Genomic DNA, 27,326 nt, shown 5'->3' with positions numbered 1-27,326 from the left:
GACAAGAGGTTGGTATGTTTTCAGGAGGCACCATTAAGGTGCCCTATGGGTGTATGTATTAATAAATCCATCCCTAGAACCAAACAACTTTGTCTTCAGTGAAGCCATCATGTAGCTGGGGAACTTGTAATCACCAGTGCCCAACACATATACTCAAGATGGCTTCACTGTTCACTAGCAATGTCCTAGAATCAAAATGGACATCACTGGGGCATATCTTCTCATACAGATATGTCCTACATGTAGTATATTTCACCCTGGTGAGGGCTGTAAGGCCTGCTGTAGGGGTGACTTACTTATATTACATGCAGAGTCTGACGGCATGGCACACAAAAGTGTGCCATGTCGTGTCTTCACTTTTCTCGGAATTATGTCATGCAGTCTGCAATGGAAGATTGCATGAGTGTGCTGAGGGGGTCCCTTCGAGTGGCACATTACATGCTGCAGCTCTTAGGGGACCCTCTTTAGCTTCCCTGCCCTAAGTACCAGGGGTACCAATTACTAGGGACTTACAGGTGGTACTAAAGGTATTGCCAATTGGGGGCACAAGTGTACAGTTTTAGGGAAACAACCTCTGGCACTGGGAACTTGGATAGCAGGAACCCAATGCACTTCTGTCAAAATTGCATCAAATACCAGGCACAAAGTGGGGGTGACCATGTCAAAAAGTGGCACTTTCCTCTCCCCTATCCGCAACCAAAGAGAATTAGACTAACCTTTTCCAAGAGAATCTTTATTATTTAAGTGAAAAAACCTGGAAAGGCCATCTGCAATGGCATGGTCAGTCCCAGGTTTGTGATCCACGGTAAAGTCCATACCCTGTAGGGAGATAGACTCCCTCAACAGTATGGGGTTTTCACCTTTCATTTGCATCAGACATCTGAGAGGCCTGTGGTCGGTTTGGACAAGGAAGTGAGCACCAAACAGGTATGGTCTCGGCTTCTTCAGGGACTGAACCACAGCACAACTTCCCTCTCAGGGGGCACTCTAAAGGGGCTCTCTGATGAGTGACCTCCAACTAATGAAAGCAACAGGCTGTCATTGCCATCATCGTTGGTATGGGATAGTACTGATCCCATGTTCAGAGGCATCAGTCTTCATTCTGACTTACTTTGAATACTCTGGAGCATTAAGAATGGGTGCTGAACACAGTGCTTCTTTTAGGGTGTTAAAAGCCTTTTGACAGCTCATTGTCCAGTTTATCTTCTTTGCCATGTTCTTGGAGGTAAGTTCTGTAACGGGTGCCACAATGGTGTCATACCCCTTCACAAACCCTGTGTAGTACCAAATCAAGCCAAGGAATGCTCTCACTTGAGTCTGGGTGGTAGGAGCTTTCCGGTCCAGAATTGTCTGGATCTTGCTTTGTAAAGGTTGAACTTTGCCTCCACCTACAAGATGGCCCAAGTATACAACTGTGCCCTGCCCTATCTGGCACTTGCTTGCCTTGAAAGTAAGGTCTGAAGCTTGCAAAGCCTGCATGACCTTCCAAAGGTGGATCAAGTGATCCTGCCAAGTGGAATTATAGACAGCAATATCGTCCAGATATGCTGCCCTAAAAGTATCGAACCAGGCAAGGGCTTTATTCAGCAACCGATTGAAAGTGGTTGGGGCATTCTTTAATCCAAAGGGCATATCAGCAAACTGATGATGATGATGATGCCCATCTGGGGTCGAGAATGTGGACTTCTCTTTTGCTCCTAGGGTCAGACCAATCTGCTAGTACCCTGATGTCAAATCAAAGGAACTGAGTAATGTGGCTGCCCCAACCCTGTTAAGTAGCTCATCGCCTCTCAAAATTGGGTGTGTGTGCATTTGTCTTGGTTACTGCATTGAAGCCCCTATAGTTCACACAAAACCTCAGCTCTGGTTTTCCACCCTGAGAATAAGACTTTGGGACTAACACAATTGGGCTGGCCCAAGGGCTCTCAGAGGCTTGGTTCAATGACTCCCAATTCCAGCATCTGGCTGGCTTCAGCTCTGATATTCTCCTTACCTTGATCAGACTGTCTAAATATTTCGTTTTTGACGTGTGTTATCCCGAGTATCCACATCAAGGGTACACCAGGTTGTCTGACATGGGGCTAGGGAGAAGAGCTCAGCTTGCTGATCCAGACTTGCCTGCTGTCGGCTAGCCCTTGGGCCGATAGGGTGTCTGAGAAGACTTGTCCCTCCACGGACTCCACTGAGAGGTGGTCAGGGAGAGGCTCACTCTCTGCTTCCTGATCCTCATCATGTGACCATGAGCATGGTCACAGCAGCACCGTCATGGAAAGGTTTCAGGCAGTTGACATGGATGACCCGGTGCGGGCTCCTGCAAGTCCCTAGGTCTACCAGACAGGTGACCTTATCCTTTCATTTCAAGTATTAGGTAGAGGCCACTCTCTTTGTCCTGGAGGACCCTAGGTCCCACAGGCTCCAACACCCATATCATCTGCCCTGGTTGGAACTTCACCAGTGCAGCCTTTTGATAATACCAAATCTTCTGGAGCTCTTGGCTGGCTTCAAGGTTTTTGGATGCTTTACCCATGTACTCCGCCATCTTTGAACGTAGGCCAAGCGCATAGTTTACAATGTCTTGTTTAGGCTCTTTGAGATGTTTCTACTAGCCTTGATGAACTAGACACAATGCCCCCCTACAGTACGCACAAAAAGAAGTGCAAAGGAACTAAATCCCACTCCCTTCTGAGGTACTTTTCTCTAAGTGAGCAGGCATGGCAAAAAGACATCCCAACTCATTTTGAGTTTTTCAGAGTCACAAGATCGTCCTGAATCTCCCAACGAAACCATTTGTTTCTGGGTGATATGGGGTGGAAAACTTGTAGATGATCCTGCACACAGACCACATGGTTTTCAGGGAGTCAGACATTAAGTTACTACCTCTGTCTAACAGCACCTCCTTAGAGAAACCCACTCTTGTAAAACTACATAAGAGGGCTCTGGCAACTGCAGTGACAGTCCTAAGGCATATAGCTTCAGGGTATCTGGTCTTCAGCCGGGTCTGGAGGCTCAGTGGACTAATGCATCCACTGCAGGGGCCTATGTTCGACCTCATGGTCACAGGTTAAAATCCCGGGGGGTCCACTCAGCCTTTCATCCATTTGAGGTCGATAAAATAAGTACCATTGAGTTGGGTAACAACAGACATCTGTTATTTCAGCGCCCAGATGCCCCGTTGCTGGGGCGAACGTGCGCTTTACAAATACACCTGTTATGTTATGTTGGCATGATCCATCACCACCAGCATGAATATTGTTCCCTAGAGTAGTGACGGCCCTAAGATATAGAGCTTCAGGGTATCTGGTTGCATGATCCATCACCACCGGTATGAATCTTGTTCCCAGATGTTATTGGGGGGTCCAGGGAGCCAACAACGCCAACCCCTACCCATTCACGGCAAACCCCAACCACTGGAAGTGGAATTTAGTGGGTCTTTGGGTGGTTACCTGTCTTGCCACTGACTGGACAGGTAACACAGAAGTTACAAAACTCATTCACCTTCTGGGACATCTTTGGCCAGTAGAAGTGGGTTACTAGCCCACACGCTGTCTTGATCTGGCCAAGATGCCAAGCTAGCGGGATGTCATGGGTCAATGAGAGTAAAAACTCTCTGTATTGCTGAGGCACTACCACTCTCCTAGTGGCAACAGGCTTGGGGTCTCTGGCCTCAGTATACAGGAGTCCCTCCTCCCAATAGGTCCTGTCAAACCACTGGCATCTCCCTGCTCCTGTGCAGCAGCTTGCTATCTCAGGCTTTCAAATGTAGGACAGGTCCTCTGTCCTCGGCACAGCTCTTCCCTAGAGGGTCCTCCTGGGTCTAGGAGCTCTACTGTGTAAGGCCCAGGATTACCATTTACTAGGTACTTGCAGGGGGTGCTAAAGGTACTGCCAATTGTGGGAACAATTGTACAGTTTTAGGGAAAGACATCTGGCACTAGGGCCTTGGATAACAGGAACCCAGTGCCTCTCTGTCAAAATTGCATTAAAGAACAAGTGGGGGTGACCATGTCAAAAAGGGGCAGTTTCCTACAATGCGCATTCTGGAAGAGAAGGAGTCTCAACATCACATCAGCAATCAAAAACATCTTTGAGAAAATCAAGTTGTAAAGTACGAGCCCAGGACTAGCTGGTAGGTGCATGCATAGGTATGTATCTACAGCCAACATATGCTATGAATATATATGACATTTACTCCAGTTAATATTCACCCCCGGTATGGAATAAAGAACGAGAAATTCCTCCATAAAGGGATTGAGGTAGTCACTAGGTTTCCCCAGGCATAGGTCCATGATGTCCACGTATATTTAAGCAAGAAGGTGGCAGCTAGGGAACTGTCCTGCATGCATAGGTTAGTGCTGATGGGGTTTAGCAGCTAAGTGTTCTAGGGCAATCATAAAGAGTATAGGTGAGAGGAGGCAACTCTGACAGGTGCCCTGAGAGATGGCAAATGGCATGGATTCACAATTAGTGATACAAATCTGGGCCATGGAAGAGCTATACAATCACCTGATCCATTCAATAAATCCAGCTAGCGTATCTAGTCTGCCCACAATATTGAACACAATTCAATTCCCTTTTCAGGGAATCAAGTGCCTTGGATGCATCGAAAAAGACAGCAGAAACATTCAGACAGCAGTGAACAGGGTGCATAGACTAGTCGTGGTTGACCTGCCTGGAATAAAACTGAATCAGTCCTGGCGCACCAAGATAGGGAACAGGAGGACCAGACAATTTACATTGTTTGGCCCGGATTTTAGTATTGCAGTTAAGGAATGAGAGTGGAGGGTAAGACTCACAATTAACAGCAAGCTTCCAGGGTTTTAAGAAAGTTAGCAGAATCGCTCTGTGAATGGTCGGGGGAGGACTCACTGTTCCATGCCCCCCTCAAAGACTGCAAGGAGATAGGGTGCCAGAAATTCAGCAAACCTCCTACAGAACTCACCTTGTAATCCATCCGAGTCAAGGGAATGGCCCCAAGGTAGACCTCAGATTACCTTTTTATTTCATCAAGTGTAAAGGGCACTGCCAGAAACCAATGTGTGAGACCCCGATCCAAGCCATGGCAGTGTCAGCAAGATAGAGATATGCTCAGGGGCAAGAGTAACCATTGTGATACATAGCCCTGTAATGTGAAGGAGCCAATAATCAGTGAGGTTGAGCAATGCAGTTCTCCCAAGAGGCCTGTGATAGCAGTTATACTATTTGCTGGCCAAGGGCACTTGATCATATTTGCAAGTGCTTTTACGGGTCTGTTACCTTCACCATACGTGCAGGCACATGCATATTTCACAGGTGTTCCCAGTCTGCTATTTCAATACATTCAGAAATCCTATCCCGAATGCGGCCTAGGACTAGCACCTAGAGGCCTAGTGGTGCCTAGTTGAGATGAAAAAGCTATGTGCTGCACTGGTAGTGATGATTTAAAATTGTTAGTCAAAGCTGCTGCCTATGCTCTTGCGGAATGGATAAAAGAAATCAAGTATTCTGTTGGTCCATCAAACACAGATTATTCAGAATGGCTGTCCGGACATTTGCCAACGTTAGAATCTAATTCTTTTTTTCTAGGGTCTCAATGCTGTCAGTGTCTCTAGCTATTATCTCATTTAAATCTGTAATCAAGGATTAACTGTTCTCGAACATCGGGTTTACTGTTCTGCTTGCTGTTCACTAACTCTCATTCCATTTTCTGTCTTTCAGATCCTATGTTATTAACTCGCTCTTGCATCTAATGATTTCTCTCTTTAAAATGCAAAACAGCTCATTGAATTATGTGACTTCAACAGATATCTGTGTGTAAATTACAGCTCAGATTTTAATCCTAACTCAGCTCCTGATCCTTGAGAGGTGTCAGCTTCAGATACTTGGTAGATCTATTGAGTACCACTCATAATAAATTCACCTAATACTTGCAAATAGGTACCAAATCAGGTTCTGTGTGTTGTATAAATTGTTAGGGTTATTATTTATCTTGCTAATAGCAATCATATTATTGCTACTTACCTTTCCAGCCATAGCTTCTGATTCCTCTGAGCCCTCAGCTGTTTTCTCATACGCCTTCCCCACTCTTGCAACAAAGTCCTTCACTGTCTCACACAACACCCTAACAAAGCAAGAAACAATTATTTTTTTTCTCCAGGTGAGGTACATGAACACCACCCGGCCTCCCCATTGTTCCAGTTACTGTCCACCAGTGGCAGAGGGTTCCAACTATATTAATGAATCAATTTATAATGTAGACACACTTTGAAGAGCATCAGAAAAAAAGGGTCATGCATAGCTGTACAGAGGTGAATGGAAGAGAAGAGAACCAGGGGCCTGTGGGAATTTGGCAGGAAAGAAGGAGACGGGGCAAACTAATAGATTAATAGAATATCAGGGATTTGAACCCTGCCAGCCTACAGTTTGATACATCTTTACAGGGACTCATCAATGACTGCTTATTACTCACACTCAAATTACTCTTTAATCTTAATCACTGGTTGGAATGCTACTTGGAGAGATTGCTAGTGGTTCACACCAGAATTCCTCAAATCACCATTTGTGTGTTTGATGTAACACCTTGTGGCCAAAGGTATGCCCAGACAGGGGGGGTACCTTGCTCACTGTGGTATAGGATCCAAGCTATACCTCACTGAATAGGTCTAATAAGGATGAAACACGTTTGGGGCTGTTTGTGGTACCTTCTAGGATGTTGAGGGTGGCAGTGTCCTCACCAAGCGATTCGGAATGGATTAATCCCATAAGGAGCAGGGTCAGTAATGATTTGCATAAATGCAGCCTGTCTGGACTGACACAGTGGCTGAAAACCGATGAGTTGGAACACTACCTAGAACAATTGTCAATGGTTTAGACATTTTGCAAGTATTCATCCCATCACCTTTTGTGCTTAACGCTGGTAAACTGAAAGAACCAGAACCCTGCTCGGGTCAACCATTTTTGACATCAACTTTTTAAAAAAGAACATTACTCAAGATTCTTGCATAAATAATAAGAAGTCCGTGACAAGGGACACATCAATAGCTGACAATCAAAAAGGCTTACTAGGGTACCCAGTACTGACAATAATACTAAAAAAGGAATCTACCAGTGACACAAACCAAAAAGCCTCTGAAGGACCACCAGCCTCAAAGGCTAAACAAATCATCCACCAGTGGCATCAAATGCTCAAATGAGCGTCCACAAATGCAACCAAATTGCAACTGTTCAAAAATGCACACGGTGGACACGGTAACCTTTAGAATCTTGTTCTATTACACATATAATTCCAGAATGATTCTGCCAAGAAAGTAACAAATAGGTGTTTAACAAGAAACTATTTGTTAATAAGTTCAAGAATACCCCTTGACAGTTTGTTTAGTAACTCACAACACACCACTTAGCCAAAACACACTATATTTAAGAATTGTAAGACAACACTAAATATGAATTTTCCACACAGTGAGATTGATGTAAAATTGAGAACACAACAGGACAATGTACATCATATATTACATCAATAAGAGCCTGTGAACTATTATTTTCAAAGTTAGTCAAAGGCAGGGTATTTGTCAATTCCTTATTTTGCCCAATAACGGTCCATCTGCATGAAGCTCATAATTTATTTCATTGTCAAATTTTCCACCCATATATGCTTTGGAAGCAGGTGTTCCTCAGGACAACAAGGAAGGGATACACCGGTCCTGATGCATGTCTGGATCTATGGGGAATGGGGGTATCAGCGTCTCTGACCCTCCTGGGCCCGAAGGCACTCTGACGAGTAAGGCCACCCAAAAAAGAGGAACATGGCCTCATAACATTTTCTTAGTTGGGCAGGGGTCACTCTGGCTCCCGGACAATTGGGGAGGCACGGAGCCAACCCAGGCGCAAGTTACTGTAGAACAAGGCCTATAACGCCGAGGCTCCTCCGTCGCGTTGGCCGACAGACGAGTAGAGATGAAAGCACACTTCGACTTCTTGTGCTTCTTGCACTTCTTATCTATATGTCCCTCGATACAGAAGGAATACCAGTTAAACCTGTCCCAATTATGCATACACTGTGGGAATACCCTCACGTCCAAATCTACTGGAATGAATATGCTACTTACCAGTATGCATCTGTTCTTGGCATGTAGGGCTGCTAACATTCATATCTATAGCATAGATCGCCGCCTAGTGTTGGGTCCGGATGATTGCACGTTGTTGTCCTGGAAGAGTCTTGGAAGTATCACGAGATAGGTGGCTCCTCCCCTGGACTACAGTGCGCATGGGCATCGACTCCATCCCCAGATTGTTTTTAGCCATTGTGGCAAAGATGGAGTGTAATAGCGTAAGTGATGTCCATGCTAATGATTGAATGCAAGAAAAGTCTGCAGCCGCTACGGGCGCCGCGGAGGAGGGCGGGCAATATGAATGTTAGCAGCCCTACATGCCAAGAACAGATGCATACTGGTAAGTAGCATATTCAGTTCGAGGCATGTGGGCTGCTAAATTCATATCTATAGCATAGAATACATAGCAGTCCCTCCATTAACGGCGGCCGCCCGTGCCAGCTGCAGAAGTTTGAAAGAGTGTTTTAAGAACAGCCTGTCCTACAGCTGCCTGCTGCTTGGAATGCACATCTACACAGTAATGTTTTGTAAATGTATGTGGTGTAGACCATGTGGCTGCTCTACAAATGTCTTCCAAAGGAATGTTACCGAGGAATGCCATGGAGGCACCCAACTTGCGTGTGGAGTGTGCCCTGGGGGGGACCGTTAAAGTGCGCTTAGCTTTCTGATAGCAAATCTGAATACACTTAACGATCCACCTGGCTATTCCCGCTTTGGAAATGGGATTGCCCTTGTGCTGTGCTGAGAAGGCAACAAAGAGCTGTTGTGTTTTTCTAAAATCTTTCGTTCTGTCAATGTAGTACATTAACGCCCTTTTGACGTCAAGCGTATGGAGCATTCTTTCTGCCACAGTGTCAGGGTTTGGAAAGAATGCGGGCAGTTCGATGGTTTGATTGACATGAAACTGCGACACCACCTTAGGAAGGAACTTGGGGTTTGTGCGGAGCACCACCCTGTTTGAATGAATTTGGATAAATGGCTCTTGTATCGTGAGCGCCTGTAGCTCACTAACACGCCTAAGAGACGTGATGGCAATGAGAAAAGCCACTTTCCATGTTAAGAATTGAATCTCGGGGGGCGTGGCCAGGCGCCGAAGGGAATGGCCGCCTGAATCCCCAGCTCCGCCGGGACCGTCAGAGTCCCGTTACCAATCCGCACAAAATCCTGGCTAGGAGACACCTCGAAGGCAACCCCTAGCTCCCCCAGGCCGGGTAACGAATCGGACCGATTTCCAGGCTCTGCGCACCTTCGGAGGCTCCGGGAGGCGGCCGACGGCGGGCAGCGGAGACCCGGCGTCCCACCCCGGGAGCGGCCGCCTCTGCCACTCGAGGCTCCGGCTTTCGGCCTGCCGCGGTCCGCGGCTTGGGAGGCGCGAGGGCTGGGGGCGTGGCCTCCGCGACGGCGCGAAATCGCCAAGGCGGCCGGCGGGACCCATCGGATCCTAGAGACCCGCTCACCGGGACCCGGACCTCCAGATATCGCCTAATCACAACAGTAAGGAGGGCTGCTGCACGTTGCGCCGCTACCACGGAGGGTGAGTGAGGAGCGACCAGCCTGTGCTGCATACATCCTTGCGGGGAGCTGTTGCCCCCGAGCACTACACGGGGAAGGGCCCAGAGGTCGGACACAGGCATGTGATTGTGGAGGTGGCTGGTCGGGGCAGACAGGGGGACCGGCCCAAAGTGACAGCGGCCCTGAAAAGGACTGAGATAGCAAAGGAGGATCCCGGGGCGCCCCCCCTACAGCTCCTATACCATATCTACAGTTCTGACTGCGGACAATTGGAGGTGAGGAGTGAACTAGATCTGGCTACAGCCCGGACAAAGGTGGGTGACGGACCCTCCGCCCCCAGGGGCACCAGAGCGACCATGAGACCCAAAGGGAGCGTAGTGCCTCAGACCAATAAACTCGATCAATATACGGTACCCAAACCGCAGACGCAGTCCGGAGGGGCGCCGAAGGAGGTCTCGGAGCAGGCGGAACCCTCCCTAAAGTCTATAATGACGGCAATCCAGACCCTCGGCACCAGCCTCGAAACGAAGATGGATAAAATCACCATCGAGGTAAATCTGCTCCGCACCGACTTGGGGAAGACCACGGATCGCTCGAAAACCAACGAAGTGGATATTAAGGCACTTCAGGAGTCGGAGAAGAAACTTGAAAGCAGAGTCAGTGAGCTTGTCCACCAACACCGACAGTTGGCACTTCGGCTCGACGACCAGGAAGGCAGGGCTCGGAGGAGCAACATACGCGTGGTGGGCGTAGAAGAAGAACTGGAAGGGGACAGCACGGAGCTCTTTCTCGAAGACTTAATACTCCGCCACCTAAAACCCAAGAGGCTCTCCAAAATTTTCACTGTGGAGCGGGCCCACCGAGCCCCGATTCCGAAACCCAAGCCTGGAGCCCCACCGCGAACAATCATCGCCAAAATACTCAATTATCGAGACCGGGATGCGATCCTACAGGCTGCCAGACAACACGGTGACCTGCAGTATGAGGGATCCACAGTAAGGTTCTTCCCTGACTTTACGCTCCAGGTGCAACAGGAGCGGCGCTCCTTCCAGGGGGTTAAGGCGGCACTACGTGATCACGGGGTGCGATACATGATGTTCTTTCCCGCAAAACTGAAGATTATACATGGCGGCAAGTCCCATTTCTTCACCTCGCCAGCGTCGGTGCAGGAGTGGATTGACACAACGTTGGCAGAGGCCCCTCCCCTTCAAAGCAGCGGACGGTGGAGAGACAACGGACAACAGTCACCGGGATCGGCGACGGGGGCGGCTGAGGCTGGTGTGCAGAGCCAACGATCCTGGCGTTCGAGATCGAACAGTCCCCGCTGGGACTCACCCGGAGACAACACAGCGAGATGAAGCGGCAAGAACTGGACTTGGAAGCGGCCGGACAGTAATGTATACTGTGTGACTGTTTGTGTGCATGGGCCCTCCGAGGGGACAGAGTGGGGCCTGCCCACGGTTTAAGGGACGGGCTTCCCAAGACTACTATTACACCCCTGGCCTGGGGGTCTGACTGACCTGGGACACGGCGGGAGGGCGGCCGGGACGGAGCTGGCCACGTTAATCCCGAGTTAGAAGTTCCTCGGTGTCTCACCGGGGTAGGGTTGGGCGACAGGCGCTCTGCTAATTGGGGTGGTGGGTAGTTTGGAACCCACGGAGCAGGGGGCAGGGAGGGGGGGTTTCGTTTTCACAGAGGTGGGCGGGATGTGGGGGGTCGACATGGGGAGGAGAACGTTGCAACTGTCAGATGTTCAAATTAATGTTTGCACTGTTAGCCCTGTTGGGAGGGGACCCAGGGTGGGCTCTGGAGTTGGAAAGTTTAGCTGCTGGGGGGGATCCGGGGAGGGTTGGGTAGTACTGGTTATGTTTTGGTCGTACAGAATTTATGTCATTGGAAACTTTGCTGGTTCAGGAGTGCTGAGAAGGGGCTGCTGTCAAAGGAATGGTTATGGCTAGCAAATGGGAAAAGAGTCTTAAAATATTGAGCTGGAATGTGAATGGTCTTGGGGACAGGCTTAAGCGTACTGTAGTCCTGCAATTCATTAAACGACACCAACCTGACATAGTAATGCTGCAAGAAACTCATTTACTGGGAAACACTTGCCAGGCCCTTAACCGGTGGGGTTACACGCTCGCCTCACACTCCGGCTTCACATCAGGCTCAAGAGGGGTGGGAATCCTCATCCGCCGCTCCTTGCCCCTCCATATCGATGGCACTAAAACTGATCCTCAAGGCCGCTTCACAGTGGTCACAGGCAGGTGGGAGGGGTACGTGTTGAACTTGCTCTCGGTGTATGTCCCACCGGGCTTGCAGGCCACGGCCTTTGCAGATTTGGGTAGATTGTTACTCACCCTCCCCGAAGGTCAGTTGGTCCTGGGAGGGGATTTTAACTCGGTGGTGTCGGGCACGGTAGATAGACAGCCCTCCAGAACCATACCCCAAGGGCAGCAATGGTTGGCTGAGTTTCTTGAGGCCTTTGGTCTCACGGATGTTTGGCGCCACCTTCACCCCACGGAAAGCCAATTCACCTTCTTCTCTGGGCCACACCACACCTTCTCACGACTTGACTACATCCTCACTGTCCTGCAGCATCACACTTTAGTGCATGAGGCAACACTCCTTCCAAGAGGCATATCGGACCAGTCGCCGGTAACGACGCACATTACATTCGGAGAGAGGAGGGTGGGATGCGTGGCGCCGATAAGCCCCTGGCACCTGCGTAATGATGACACTCGGGGGAAAATCAACACCTCTATCACTCATTACTTTGAAGAAAATAAGGGTTCCGTGGACTCCCCTGTCACGGTCTGGGAGGCGTTTAAAACAGTGGTAAGGGGGGAAGCGCTGTCCATCATCTCTGGCAAGCGAAGAGAGCAACGCAGTCAAGTCACTACAGCTGAGGCGGAGCTGGCGGAGCTCGAGGCACAAGCACTCGAGACAAAGGGGAGGGCGGCCAGACACAAGTGGCAACTCAAGCTGGCGGAGTACAGAGCACTGGTCTCCCATGAGGCCCAGACAGTAGCTAGACACAAACTTGGTAGACTATACGACCAGGGTGACAAAGCCGGAAAATTAATAGCCTGGCTTGACAAAAAGCAGCAGGCCAAGAAGACTGTGCCGCTAATACGTAAGCAGTCAGGGGAGATTCTCACTGAGCCGAGGGAAGTGGTGAAGGAATTTGCCAGACATTACAAGCAGGTCTATACTAGGGTGTCTGACCGCCCGGAGGAGGACTCTATGGCCCTCCTCGCCGATATCCGAATGCCATGTCTGTCAGACGAGGAGAGAGACACCATTGATAGCCCACTCACGGTGGCTGAAATACAGCACGCAATGATGGAACTCCGACCCGGGAAAGCGCTGGGCCCTAACGGTCTCCCGATCGAACTGTATAGGATTAAACCTGAGACGATTAGCAAACATCTAACAGCCATGTTTGATGCTAGCAGGAAGGCTGGAATACTGCCACGAGACCAGCGCATCGCTACAATTGTGGCTATCCCAAAGGAGGGGAAACCAGTAGAGTCCTGTGCCTCCTATAGGCCGATCTCCCTCCTCAACGCGGAGCCCAAGATACTGGCGAAAGCACTCGCTAATCGGCTTAAACCAATACTTAATACACTGGTACATCCCGACCAGTCAGGCTTTATGCCACACCGAAACACGGCCCTAAACATCAGACGACTGCACGGGGTGATCGGCCACCGCCATAACTTGAAGGAAGACGCAGTTGTGGTCTCACTGGACGCCACCATGGCGTTTGACACCCTGGAGTGGCCGTATATGTTTGCTGTCTTGCGAAAAATGGGCTTCGGGCCCCATTTTGTGGAGTGGGTTCGTCTCCTCTATACGGAACCCCTGGCGCAGGTCCTGGTGAACAATAAGCTGTCTGAAGTCTTTACTTTGGAGCGAGGAACTCGACAGGGCTGCCCCCTCTCTCCTCTCCTGTTTGCCCTCTCCCTTGAACCACTAGCGGCCTGGATCAGACACGACGTCTACCTTCGTGGAATAGAATGGGCGGACGGATGGGAAGACAAAATATCCCTCTATGCGGACGATGTCCTCCTCTACCTCTCTAAGCCACGACGGTCAATCCTTGCGGCCCTTGATATTTTCGCAAACTTCGGTCGAAATTCCGGTTTCGGCATCAACTGGAGCAAATCGTGTCTATACGTCCTCAGCGGGGATCCCCCGAAGCTCCCTGACACTTGTCCCATCACAGTTGCTGAGGACGGCTTCAAATACCTGGGAGTGTTCGTATCGAAGGACAAGGCCCTGACATACGAGCGGAATCTCCTACCTCCCCTCCGGCGTCTCCAACGAGAGGCCAAGTCCTGGCAGGGCCTCCCGTTATCGTTACTAGGCCGAGCTGCTTTGTTCAAAATGATGGCGCTGCCCAGGTTCCTCTACGCCCTTCAAAACTATCCGGATAAGGTGCCTAACGCCTACTTTATAGCAATCGAGGCAGCTCAGCGCACCCTCCTATGGGCGGGGACCCCGCGTATCGCTCTTTCAAAATTATCACTGGGGTGGTACGATGGAGGCATAGCCCTGCCCGACATTCGCAAGTACTACTGGGCGGCTCATCTCACTGCGATAAATCAAGGGACTTACGGGGACGGAAATGATCCAGCCTTTGGGATGGACAGGTGGCAACTCCCTGGGGGGAACTATGAAATAGCTCTATACTCTACCCGTAGAAAACTTCGCCTTACAGGACCGACACAACACTCAGTGCAGATCTGGCACACAGCACAGAAACAATTGGGATGGTCGGGGGTCCTCACCATGGCTACACCACTCTGGGCGTCCGAAAAATTAGGTAACCTGGGTCAGACCAAAGGTTTCAGGAAATGGGACCTTATAGGCATCTCCCAAATAAAAGACATCTGGGGACCTGAGGGAGTTCACACATTTACTCAAATGCAGGCCGCATATGACTTGTCGCGCACCGAACACTTCAGATACCTACAGGTGAGACACGCCCTTCAGACACACATTCCACCTGGCGCTACACTGCCACAGAGCTCCCCTCTGGAAGACAGGCTGTTAGACGGGGTCATCCCAGAGCATGCCATATCTCTCACGTACAAAAAGCTGGTAAATAATTCCCCTGACCTGCTACTACCCCTGAAAGAGAAATGGATTGCCGATGGGTTGGAAATTGACGAGGAGGAATGGAGGTCTGCTTTGGCCTCCCCTCGTGAGGTGGCCATTTCTGCCCGCCTGCGCCTAGTTCAACTAAAAATCCTACATAGAATTTATATCTCCTGTACGAGGCTGCAACTGATGAGAAAGGGTGGAGATGGACTCTGTCGCAGGGGATGTGGTGTAGCGGGCACCTTCTTTCATACACTGTGGGGATGCCAGAAAATGCAACGGTACTGGGGGAGAGTGGTGCGATGCATGCAGGAGGTATGGGAGGTTGAAATTAGACCTGAGGCCAAGAAATGTCTACTCAACATCTGGGAACCCACTGACCTGTCACACAGGGGGAAACTGTGGGTGACACTTGGGCTGGTAGTGGCAAAACGAAACATAGCAAGGCTGTGGGGGGACCCTAACCCGCCGAAACTGAAGGACTGGCAAAGTGACATGGACTGGTGCATGCTACAGGAGAAGACAGTATATGTCACGAGAGGATGTCCTCGCAAATGGGTAGAACTCTGGTCCAGATGGAATGAGTACAGAGGGAATATATGTGAGCCTCCTCCAACCACGCAATCTAGCTACTTGGACATGTGACATTGGCCACGGCTAACCCAGTCAATGCTAGTGAAGACATCTAATCACTTTGCGCATGCCAGCACTGCCCAGAACCAAATAGATCTGTAACCTGACGACCAAGTTACCGGGGGGGGTTTGTTTTTGTTACTTCCTGTCTGGAAGCAGAAGTTATTAATATGGACCTTAAGATGTGCATAAAACTGCAAATTGTAAAACTTGACCTTCCTCACCCTACACCAGCCTTCTTGATCTCATATCCTTGAACATTGATACGCCGCCGTACCCCCGGGTTAACGGCAAGGGGCTGTGTAAGTGTACTGTTACCACTGAATGCTTGATTGTGAGCCGGCCCGATGGGTTGTAAGAAAGGATTGTCAACTGTGATCTACGAAATAAAGGTCTTTATAAAAAAAAAAAAAAAAAAAGAATTGAATCTCACAGGAATGTAGAGGCTCAAAAGGTGGGTCCATCAACCTGGTGAGGACCACATTAAGGTTCCATACCGGAGCTGGCGGGGTCCTGGGAGGGATGACCCGTTTCAACCCTTCCAGGAAGGCTTTAATGGCAGGCACTCTGAAAACAGAGAGATGCTGCCTGTTCTGAAGGTAAGCCGCTATGGCGGATAAGTGTATCCGAATGGAAGCGTATGCTAGATTGCATTTGTAAAGATGTAACAAATAGCAGATGATGTTAGGGATGGATGCATCCAGCGGGTTGATATTGTGTTCTGTACAGTAGATAACATACCGCTTCCATTTTGCTGCATAGCAGGCTCTGGTAGTGGGCTTTCTTGCCTCCCGGATGATGTCCATGCATTCAGGGGGCAAATTAAGGTAGCCAAACTCTAAGACCTCAGGAGCCAGATCGCCAGATTGAGCTGTTGCGGATCTGGATGCTGAATGTCGCCACGGTTCTGCGTCAAGAGCCTGGGTGTGAGGCGCAGCCGCTGATGCGGCACCACGGAGAGTTCTAGAAACGTGGTGTACCATGGTTGGCGTGCCCACGTTGGAGCAACCAGGATGAGCGTCATCGAGTGTTGCTTTAGCTTTCTTGCCACCAGCGGAATGAGAGGTGCTGGGGGAAAAGCGTACGCAAATCTGCCTGACCAGTTCATCCATATCGCATTGCCCTGCGACTGTGGATGAGGGAACCTGGCGGCAAAGCTTTGGCATTTTGCGTTTTCCCTTGTGGCAAACAGGTCTATCTCTGGATGACCCCACTGCTGGAAGTACGGGCGGAGTACTGATGGATGCAACTCCCACTCGTGCATCTGGTGGCTGAACCTGCTGAGCAGATCCGCCATCTGATTGTCCTTGCCCGGGAGGTGTTCCGCCATAAGGAAGATGTTCCTCTGAATGGCCCACTTCCACATGCTCTGAGCCAGATGAGACAACTGTGGAGAGTGTGTACCTCCCTGCTTTTGGATGTAGTACATGGCCGTCATGTTGTCCGTCCGGATCAACACGACCTTGTTGCACAGATGTACTTTGAAGGACTTGAGTGCCATGAAGATTGCCATCAGTTCTAGGTAGTTGATGTGCATCCTCTTTTGCTGCGTTGTCCATAGCCCCTGCACTGTGTAGTGGAGCACATGAGCTCCACATCCTTGGAGAGATGCGTCCGTCGTCAGGATAATTTGTGGCACAGGCTCTTGGAACGGTCGGCCCTTGCAAAGGTTGTGTGGAGTCCACCAATGCAGAGAGTTGTATGCCCGAACGGTCACCAACACTAGGTCTTTCAATTGTCCTTGAGCCTGAGTCCACTGATGTGCTAAGCACTCCTGGAGCGGACGCATATGCAACCGTGCGTGCGGGACTATGAAGATGCAGGAGGCCATCATGCCTATCAACTGCATGAACACTCTCGCTGGAAGGGAGTGTTGCGGTCTGAACCTCTGGATGAGCGACTGGATGTTGTCGACTCTCGCTGGGTTTGGCTGAGCTGTGGCAGCCAGAGTATTTATCGTCGCGCCCAAATAGTGCCGCACATGGGCTGGCTGAAGGTGCGACTTTGGATAGTTTAGAGAAAATCCCAGACTGTGAAGGAGGTGAATGGTGTGGGACATGTCGGCTGCGCACTGCTGGGCTGACTTTGCTTGAACAAGCCAGTCATCCAGATAAGGGTAGACATGGACGTTCTGTCTCCTGAGGTGCACCGCCACTGTCGCCAGACATTTCGTGAACACTCTGGGGGCAGTGGTCACTCCGAAGGGTAGGACCTTGAATTGGTAATGCCTGTTTTGTATGGTGAACCTGAGGTACTTTCTGTGGGAAGGATGGAGTGGTATGTGAAAGTAAGCATCCTTGAGGTCCAAGGTTGCTAGGAAGTCTCCCTGGTTTAGCAATGGAAGAACCTACTGCAGTGTCAACATGTGGAAGTGTTCTGAAAGAATGTACTGGTTCAGAGGCCTGAGGTCCAGAATGGGTCTGAGTGAGCCGCCCTTCTTCGGGATTAAGAAGTACAGGGAATACACCCCTGTGCCTTCTTCCTCCACTGGCACGAGCTCTATTGCGCCTTTTTGCAGCATGACGAGTACCTCCTGCTGCAATAAGTGCAAATGCTCTGCTGACATAGGACGGTGCTTTGGTGGTATGTTTGGAGTTAACGTCCACTCCACCCAACAATAGCCGTACTGGATAAGTTTCCTTACCCACCTGTCTGTGGTGATGGACTTCCAGACTGGCAGGAACTGCTCTGGAGTCTCCCCCCGACAGGTGTTGGATGGTCGGGGGGCAGTGACAGGGAGTCACTGTTTGTTGGTGGCAGAGGAACGGGAGTTGTTGTTGCCTCTACCTCTGCCCTTTGCGCTGTTTCCACGGTAACCTCCTCTACCCTGCTTGGGGTACGAGGATTGAGCCCCACCTTTATTGAATGGCTTCTGCTGTGCCAAGTGTCCTCTGGTAACACCTCGATTGCCTGAGCGACGAAAAGTGTTCCCTCTGAATTGCTGAGACTGGAGAGCACCCATGGATTTGGCCGTCTCAGTATCTTTTTTGATTTTTTCGAGGGTGGTGTCAACCTCTGGGCCAAATAACCTGTCTGGATTAACGGGCTGGTTCAGGATAGTAGTCTGGATCTCTGGCTTGAACCCTGAGATGCGGAGCCATGCTTGACGCCTCAACATCACGCTAGTGTTGATTGCTCTCGCTGCCGTGTCCGCAACGTCGAGCGCACATTTTATCGCAGCGTTGGAGATGAGCTTGCCCTCTTGTATAAGCATTTCAGCTCCCTCTTTAAACTGGTCTGGAAGGTGTTGCAACAGTTGTTCTAGGGTGTCATAATGTGCCCTATCGTATCTGGCCAACAGAGCTTGCGTGTTTGAGATGCGCCATATGTTGGCTGCCTGAGCTGCCACCCTCTTCCCAGATGCCTCCAGCACTTTTGACTCTTTGTCCGGGGGAGGAGCTTCACCCGTTGTTTGAGAATTCGCCCTCTTGCGGGCATTAGAGACCACCAAAGAGTCTAAGGGCAACTGGCCCCGTATGTAAGTTGGGTCCCCAGGTGCGGCTCTGTATTTCTTCTCTATCCTGGGGTTGACAACCCTTGCTCTGGTGGGTTCCTTGAAAATGTCCGTGGCATGCTTCAGGACCCCTTTTAGCATAGGAAGAGTTTTCACAGTTTTTTCTGCAGCAGAGAAAGTGTCAAATAGAAAGTCAACTTCCACAGGGTCAGCATGCATTTCTACCTTATGGTTCATAGCTGCCCTTTCAAGCAAGGCATTAAATGCCGCAGTGTCTTCAGTGGGAGACGTTTTCACGCTATAAACCTGAGGGTCATGGACAACTTGCTGGTCTCCTTGATCACCAGTGTCCATCCACGAGTCCTGTTGCACATCAGGGTCTGTGTTTGCCGGAAAACTATACTCCTCATCTTGCTCACCCTCTTCCCCATCTGAGCAAGTGGGTGAAGGTGTAGCACTCCTCCTAGGGTGTGGGAGAAGGTGCTCAACCAGTACTGGAGCCTCTGGTGCCGGACTCTTCCGCTTCAGAGGAATCACACACGATTCCAGGGGCTGGGATGTGATTTTCCTCTTGTAGAGCGTGAGTTTTCCAGTGTCGGCGTCGATGATATGCGACGACTGCTCCTCTAGCGCAGGATGTCGATGACTTAAACTTCCACTCGGGTGAGTTTGCGTCGACACTGCAGAGTCCTTGGTCACCACCCGTGGTGAAAAGGCCTTCGGCGCCACCTTAGGCGGTAGAGTGTAGAGGATCGGCATCGAAGTCTTCTTCGGTGGGGGCATCGGCTTAGGTGCTGAAGGTGTTTTCGACGCCGACTCCTTGTCCCGTATCCGCTTGAGGGAGTCCGAGACCTGCTTCGTAAAGGAAGCGGATGGTTTCGTCGACCCGACCGATGACCTCGGTCCACCTCCAGGGGAAGATCCGAGCGTCGTTGACTTTGGTTTCGCCGCTTGAGGCGCAGGCACGTCGCCGACTGAAGCGCCACGATCAGCTCCCACGGTCACAGGCGTCGACGCCGACAGTTTCGGATCGACGGCCTTTGCCTTTGTCGTTGGGACCCCAGGCTTCGGCTCGGTGCCCTTTGCCGACTTTATCTCGACGGCCTTCTTGGCTTTTGGATCGGTAGCCTTGCCCGCTGTAGGCTCGATAGTCTTCTTCGACTTCGAGTCGACCACCTTGCTGGATACCGGCTCGACGACTTTCTTCGAGCTGTGTTCCTTGACCACTTTCGGCACCTTTGCCTGGTCGATAGTCTTTTTAGGCTTGGAGGCCTCCGAAGACGACGGCGTCGATGGCGGAGCAGACGTCTTTGGTTTCGATGGCATGTCGTCCATCTTTGTTTTCGTCCACACCGATGTTGTTAGTTTCGGTTTCGATTTCGTTAATGGCGGCTCCGCCGAGGTGTCCGTAGCCGGGCCGGAAGGCGGGGCCGTGGATCGAGGTGTAAGGTCGTGGGTAAGGCCGAGTGGCGATCCCGTGACCTGAGCCTTTGTAAGAGTACGAACGGGGCATAGCTCTTCCTCCGAGCGATCTTCCATGGCCCCATATGCTTCTTCGTCGTCCCCTACCTCATCGACGTTTTCCTCTAGGTCTTGGCCTTCGACGTCTGCTCCGTAGTCGTGCTCGACCTCCGCAGATGTAGGTGAAATTTGCAGGCGATGCTCTAGCTCGTCCGCTTCAGGGTTTTCGAAGATGTCGTCCGGCGCCGGGGCCGACCGCTGGGCCTCGAGGCGCGCCACGCGCCGAAGCTTGATCGTCTTCTTCGATCTAAATCTTGAACAGGCCATACAGCTGGCCTCGTCATGGTCCGGCGACAAGCACTTGTTGCACACAGGGTGCACGTCGATGTGTGGGTACTTGGATCCACACACGGGACAGTTCTTGAACGGACTCCGTTCCATGCCGTTGAAAGTCTTGCTGCGTCGACAGGGCCTCGATGACCGAAGAGTCACCCGACTCCTCAGATATCCTACTCGACGAGTTGTAGTATACACGAGACCGAACGCGAACAATACCGACGGGGTAAAAGAAGGCCTTCTGGCCTTGAAAAAGTTTTTTATATATGGATTCCGAACAGGAGATGTCGAAATCACATCCGAACCCAATGGCGGAAAAAAACAATCTGGGGATGGAGTCGATGCCCATGCGCACTGTAGTCCAGGGGAGGAGCCACCTATCTCGTGATACTTCCAAGACTCTTCCAGGACAACAACGTGTAATCATCCGGACCCAACACTAGGCGGCGATCTATGCTATAGATATGAATTTAGCAGCCCACATGCCTCGAACCATGATTATTCTGGAACTCTCAGCCACACTAGAAGTGACACTTCAGCCTGATCTACAATGTGTGATATTGGGGATCCCGAATGATGTTGGCATTCCTTGTGCTTAAATTGTCTTTTGTATGCTGGACCACGTAGTGGCTAAAAGGGATGTGCCTAATTTGTGGGGAGTACCGGGGGTCCCTTTCATGAAAGACTGGAGGCGGGGGATGGACCTATACATGGCAGTGGAAAAAGTGACATATCGCAGTAGAGGCTGCCCCGTAAGTTTGATCAAATCTGGGGATGGTGGAGAACCTACTATGGACTTGGGTCTGCTGATGGAAGTCCAAGAGAAATGTACTGCTTGGCTACTAGTTAGACTGATTTAACATGAACATTGAGTCATCCTATGTACAGTGTACTAATTTTAGACAGCTTTATCAAAGACTGTCAAATGATTTTTATTCCAGACCTTTATGTAATATTGCATACCTCTTTTGAAATCAAGTGCGTGATGGTGCATGTGGCATGTGAATGTAATGCCTTTCATGGTTTATGCATTTAAATAAAACAAAAAATACATTTAAAAAGAAAAAGTCATTTTGAATGAACATGTAGAAGACCTCGGTCAATTACTGAAAGCACAGAAGGGTAAATGGATATAGCACATGGGCTCTACATATATTATGCACTCAATGAATATGAGGCGATGCGACAAACTATAGGCTTTTTGGTATATGGTGAATTGCATTATACAATATTTGTACCTTTACTAATTTGTATTCTATGTTTTTTATATTGTGTGCCTGCTTAGGACACTGCCTTTAATCATGACACTATCAACAGCCTTTCAAATGTACTGATACTCCAGTCCATGTTTCATCAGTCACCACGTGGATGACATTTCTATCTCTAGCGTGCATGTCGACGTAGCAGTATCCGAAGACATCAACTGATCTTATCCGGCAAAGTCTCTGCTTGCAGCTCTATTTATCACAAGCTTGAGTGCAGGCAAGAAACAGTTTATTTTTTCTCTCTCCAAAGCTCACTAGTTCTTATTTTAATGTCAAACCTTTTGAATGCCCCCAGCTTAGAGATAGTAAACACTTGTAGCCAGCACATTTTATCTGCAGGGGTAAAAAGGTGCCCTGTTTAATTACAAGCTCCGATTTATATGTGAGACCTTTTGACAAGGCCCAGCTTAAACATAATGTTAAAATAGTGAAATAAGTTTAGAGTTGAAGTAAATTTAGTTTAATCATAATTTTGCTGCACTGACTTTTCTCCCTCCAAAGTCCACTATTTATAGAGATTAATATTTTCCAGTAACTGGACTGTTCTTTAGTGAAGGAAGACAGCACATTTATTTACAAGTTATTACTTAAACGTCATAACTTTTGAATGGGCCCCAGCTTACACACAATACTTAACACTGGAGGCCTGCACCTTTTACCATGGTGAAGTTAAGACAACATGTTTGATTACAAGCTCCCATTTAAATTAAATACTTTTTATAATGACCACATCTTAAATATAATGTTAAATATTGGGGGCTTGCACATTCTCTCTGCTACATGAATAAATTAGAGACATATGTTTAGTGATGAACAAACTATTCTTTTTGACTTGCACATTTCCGAAGCCAAATGCGTAAAAAAATGGCATGTGTTAGCGATGACCTTGCTGTTCTTTTTGCCATAAACTGTTTAATGGTCCCACGTTTCATTATAATGTTGCTGCAGTGACAATCAGTGAGGTGATTCATTGCACCACTTCCTTATGGCTCCATTATGTATAAGCAGGAGAAAAAGTTAGGTATTAGTAGCACATATTATTCCACGTATAAATTACACTCTGTACTTAATACATTCCATTTGAAATGGACCTGGTAGCTCCTATTAGTAGCAGGGAAGTGCGCTATAAGAAACTGTTCCAATTAAGTTCTTGTTTTTAGATGACTCTTCAGTAATTCAGGTGTTTTACTTTCACACTGTATTGTCAAGTCCTAATGAAACAAATACCAGTATAGCAGATGGTAAGTACTGACCACTGCATCGCCCACCCCCCAATAAATGATTGGACTTTACTAATATGATCATTTTAGGCTTTTCCTATAGGTTCATGTTCTGCGTACCTACCAAGACAAAGGACATATACTAGTACCTCATTAAGTTTTTTGGGTGAGTAGCACACTGGATTGGGTACCATAGATTGACAATGTGTAACACACAGTCACCTACCAGCCTATTCTATTTGTTTTTATTGTTAAGGGTGTATCCCTTCCTTGCTGCCCTGAGGAAGACCTTGTTCCAAAGCCTACATGGATCGAAACTTCAACAATGAAATAAGTTGTGAGCCTGATGCAGATTGACTGTTACGAGGAAGATAAGGAGTTGATGAATTGTCCCCTTTTGACACTTTTTGAACATAATAGTTCATTCTCTTGTTCTTATGGAGTTGATGAATTGTCCCCTTTTGAATAATGTTGAACATAATAGTTCATAGGCTTTTATTGTTGTTATACAAGTTGTTCACTGCTCTTTTGTGAAGTATCGCTCAAGAGCACTGCACCAATTTCACCATGTTGAAAGCCTATATATAATGGTGGTATCTAACATTACCTAAATATAGTGTGCTTTGTCTACGTGGTGTGTTGTTGCAGGTCACTAGACAATATGTTAAGAGGGATTCTTGGACCCCTTACCAAATAATGTATTTTTTAAATCCTTTCTGTTACCTTCCCAGCAGAATCATTCTGTAATGATATACTAAATTGCAATTGGGCAACTAACAGTGCCCGATACCTCAAAGGCATACTGGTACATTCACTAGTGTCCAGGACGCTCACCATGAACACATCCACAGAGTCAAAATCCTGCTTTCTTTGCTTACTAACCCTATCAACCTCAACATCGTCGAGAAGCTCCATCACTGTCCCTACGGCTTCCCAAATACTTTGTGACCTCCATTTTGAACATAATTACTCCAAAGAACCCTAAAAGTTTCACAGTGCAACATGGTCAACCATCTGTCTCTTCAAGCCCCAATAAATGCAGTGGTAACTCACTTGGCAGATGAGATGACAACAGAATGCTGGTCTGAGCTCAAAATCTTGGTCAAATGAGCAGTTACCGAATCTTCATAGAAGAGAATTTGTTGGACCTACAAACAACAAAATAAAGTGACTAATTACAATGAGGTATATGGAATTGTGGGCGAATGAACAACAAAATCTAAACCAGGCCTGTTTTCTGGAGGAGAAATTACCACAAAGAGGTGAGGAAGGAAGGGACAGGGAGTAAACTGGAAACTAACGATACAAAGCTCGTGCGGTCAACAACCAATGCAGGCACAGCTGGATGAGTCAGAACTCTACACCAGGAGAAGTGAAATACTGCAATACTAGAGTTTCTGAAAATATACTTGTGCATGCTAATTCAGATAACTTCATACCATAACAAAACAATCCCTCCATGGATAAACAAGATCAGTTGTGTGTCAATTTTATTTTAGGATTGGTATTATTGATCAAAATCCATATTATCTACAAGTCAAATCTTGTCCTTAAAAGAAATACAACATTAAAAAACAATTAACAATATTTACAAAAGTATTGTGTGATATTTTAAACTTTAATTAGTAAACCAAAGAGACAAATTACTAAAGTTCAAAAACAGCACCCTTTAAAAATATGTTATAATCAAAGAAAAAAAACACCTTAACCATCTCTAAAGCAATTTGCTTCAGATACTTTTTACTTTTTTAGTGTAGTAGGTTTGACGGGTGGCTTTGTTTAGTGTAAACAACAAGCTACTTACCTTTGGTAACATTCTTTCTGGTAGAGACTATCTAGCTGCAGATCCCTTACCTCTTGGATATTCCCCAGGCGTCAGACTGGATCCTGAAACTTTTTCAGCAGTAATCTTTGTATGCTGATAGGTGGTGAAATGTAGCTCCGCACTGACAGCGTTCTGCCCTGGAAATGACATTTGGGGCCCACATAATCACCACTGCAGTGCGCTGACATCAGTTGCTTTCGAGGCTGTCCACGTCCCCAGACTCAGAGCCTCAACAACTAATTGGCGTTGCCCAGTGTGCAGATTCCTAGACATGAGATCTTATTAATGGGTAGGGCCCAATTCACAGAATGAGCAGGATGAGGGGGGTGGTGAGGAAGAAATGCGTTACTTACCTGTAACTGCAGTTATCCAGTATTGGTGTCTTTCATAGATTTACATGCCTGAATCATTCCCCGTCGTCGAGACGGGAGTCTCCGGTACATAGAAAAGTAATGTCCTATAGACATATATAGAGAAAAGTAGGCCTAAGGGCCTCCCCTTAGTAGCCTATCTATGTCCTTTTGTAAAAAGGACCAAACTCTAGAAGAGAGCCAATCAGCTCACACCTCGAGCCTCAGTCTCTCAGATTTTCGTACGCACCAAGCTAAGTAGGCGTAGCACTGATAGAGAGATAGGTGAGTCCTTCCCAGGGAGGCGGGAGGGTGGCATGTGAATCTATGAAAGACACCAATACTGGATAACTGCAGTTACAGGTAAGTAACGCATTTCTTATCCAGTATTATGGGTGTCTTTCATAGATTCACATGCCTGAATCAGAGTAGCAAGCAATAACTTGTGCACATTTTTGAAGGAACATCATATACAAGTCCTTAGATAATACATATCATGCGACTATGAACCATCATTATACATCAACCAGAAGCAGTAACAGAAAAATGTGCATACCAGAAAAGGATGGAGGGATGGAGGAAGGCTCACCTTACTGGAAAAGATGGCGTAGTTCTGCCTGCCCCACTGCAGCATCCTTTATCAGCTCTGTATCCAGGCAGTAGTGCCTGGTGAAGGTATGAGGCGACTTCCACGTCGCCGCCTTGCAGATGTCGAGAACCGGCACTCCTGCAAATAGAGCCATAGAAGTCGACATAGCCCTTGTAGAGTGCGCCCTGATTTTAGAGTGCAATGGATGTCCGGCTTTGTCGTGGCAAAAGGCAATCGCCGAAGAGATCCATCTGGAGATGCTCTGTTTGGTAAGCGGTAGACCCTTCCTAGGCCTACTGAAGGCTATGAAGAGTTGGTTCGATTTTCTGAAATGTTTGGTTTTATCAATATAAAATTTTAGACATCTCTTAAGGTCCAATGAGTGCAGCGATCTCTCAGCTGCGGTGCTGGGATTTGGAAAGAATGATCTGAGAATCACAGGTTCATTTAAGTGGAAGTCCGACGGGACTTTAGGAATAAACCTAGGATTGATCCTTAAAATGACTCTGTCATCCCTAAACTGCAGGAAGGAGTCTTGAATGGAAAGAGCCTGCAGTTCACTGACCCTCCTTGCTGATGTAAGCGTAAGAAGGAGAGCCGTCTTCCACGAGACATATTTCACGTCTGCTCTGTGAATGGATTCAAAAGGGTGTTTCATCAGTTCATCATGTTGTTTCCTGGATGTGACACGCTGACGCCGTTGAACCCGGCCTGATTCTGTCTGCCGCTCTCAGCACTTTAAGCGCAGCTCCTTGCCGGACCCGCTTCGCGGGTCCCGCTACGCGGTGTTGTGCTGTCTGTGGGTGTTGGAGTACAAATGAGGGTTTTCTAAGGACAGGGCTGCGAGCGCACTGGTAGCAGGACTACATCACCCAAGAGTCCCTGCCATTCACCTGATCGCAAACACCTGGTGACGCTCTCCCTGTTGGACACGTCCCCTTCCTCTCTTCAAAAGCTCTTGGACACGGATTTATCGTGGATTGCTTTTCCTGGCTGTTGTTTCCTGGATGTGACACGCTGACGCCGTTGAACCCGGCCTGATTCTGTCTGCCGCTCTCAGCACTTTAAACGCAGCTCCTTGCCGGACCCGCTTCGCGGGTCCCGCTACGCGGTGTTGTGCTGTCTGTGGGTGTTGGAGTACAAATGAGGGTTTTCTAAGGACAGGGCTGCGAGCGCACTGGTAGCAGGACTACATCACCCAAGAGTCCCTGCCATTCACCTGATCGCAAACACCTGGTGACGCTCTCCCTGTTGGACAAGCCCCCTTCCTCTTAGATATAAATTAACGTCTGTACCCCCGCACGCGCGGGAGCGCGCGGGCTAAGCCCGGGCAAAGGGCGGGCCGTCTGTGGCCGTCCGGGTACGGTCGAGGACGGGACGGGCCACCCTACTAACATCACCATCTTCAAAATACATATTTACATCGATTTCCTGATACAAGGTATCTCTCCACTAACATCATCGTCAAAAGAGGCAAATTACTTTACCATCTGT

General features: G+C 48.6%; 1 protein-coding gene across 6 annotated transcripts in view; it reads right to left on the bottom strand.

The window, feature by feature from the left end:
• Window positions 1-27,326, bottom strand: part of DGKD (diacylglycerol kinase delta) — a 977,235-nt gene that overhangs the window by 482,883 nt on the left and 467,026 nt on the right. For all 6 annotated transcript variants that reach the window (XM_078666032.1, XM_078666033.1, XM_078666031.1 and 3 more), the window contains 2 exons: window positions 24,122-24,216; window positions 5,998-6,097 (listed from right to left, as the gene is read on the bottom strand). In XM_078666032.1, coding sequence (XP_078522158.1) covers window positions 5,998-6,097; window positions 24,122-24,216 — 195 coding nt within the window. The remainder of the gene's footprint in view (window positions 1-5,997; window positions 6,098-24,121; window positions 24,217-27,326) is intronic.

This window comes from Lissotriton helveticus, chromosome 11, assembly GCF_964261635.1.
Source record: "Lissotriton helveticus chromosome 11, aLisHel1.1, whole genome shotgun sequence".
NCBI classification, from domain to species: domain Eukaryota; kingdom Metazoa; phylum Chordata; class Amphibia; order Caudata; family Salamandridae; genus Lissotriton; species Lissotriton helveticus.
The sequence above is the reverse complement of the archived record's forward strand: the minus strand, read 5'-3'. Positions and strand labels throughout refer to the sequence as shown.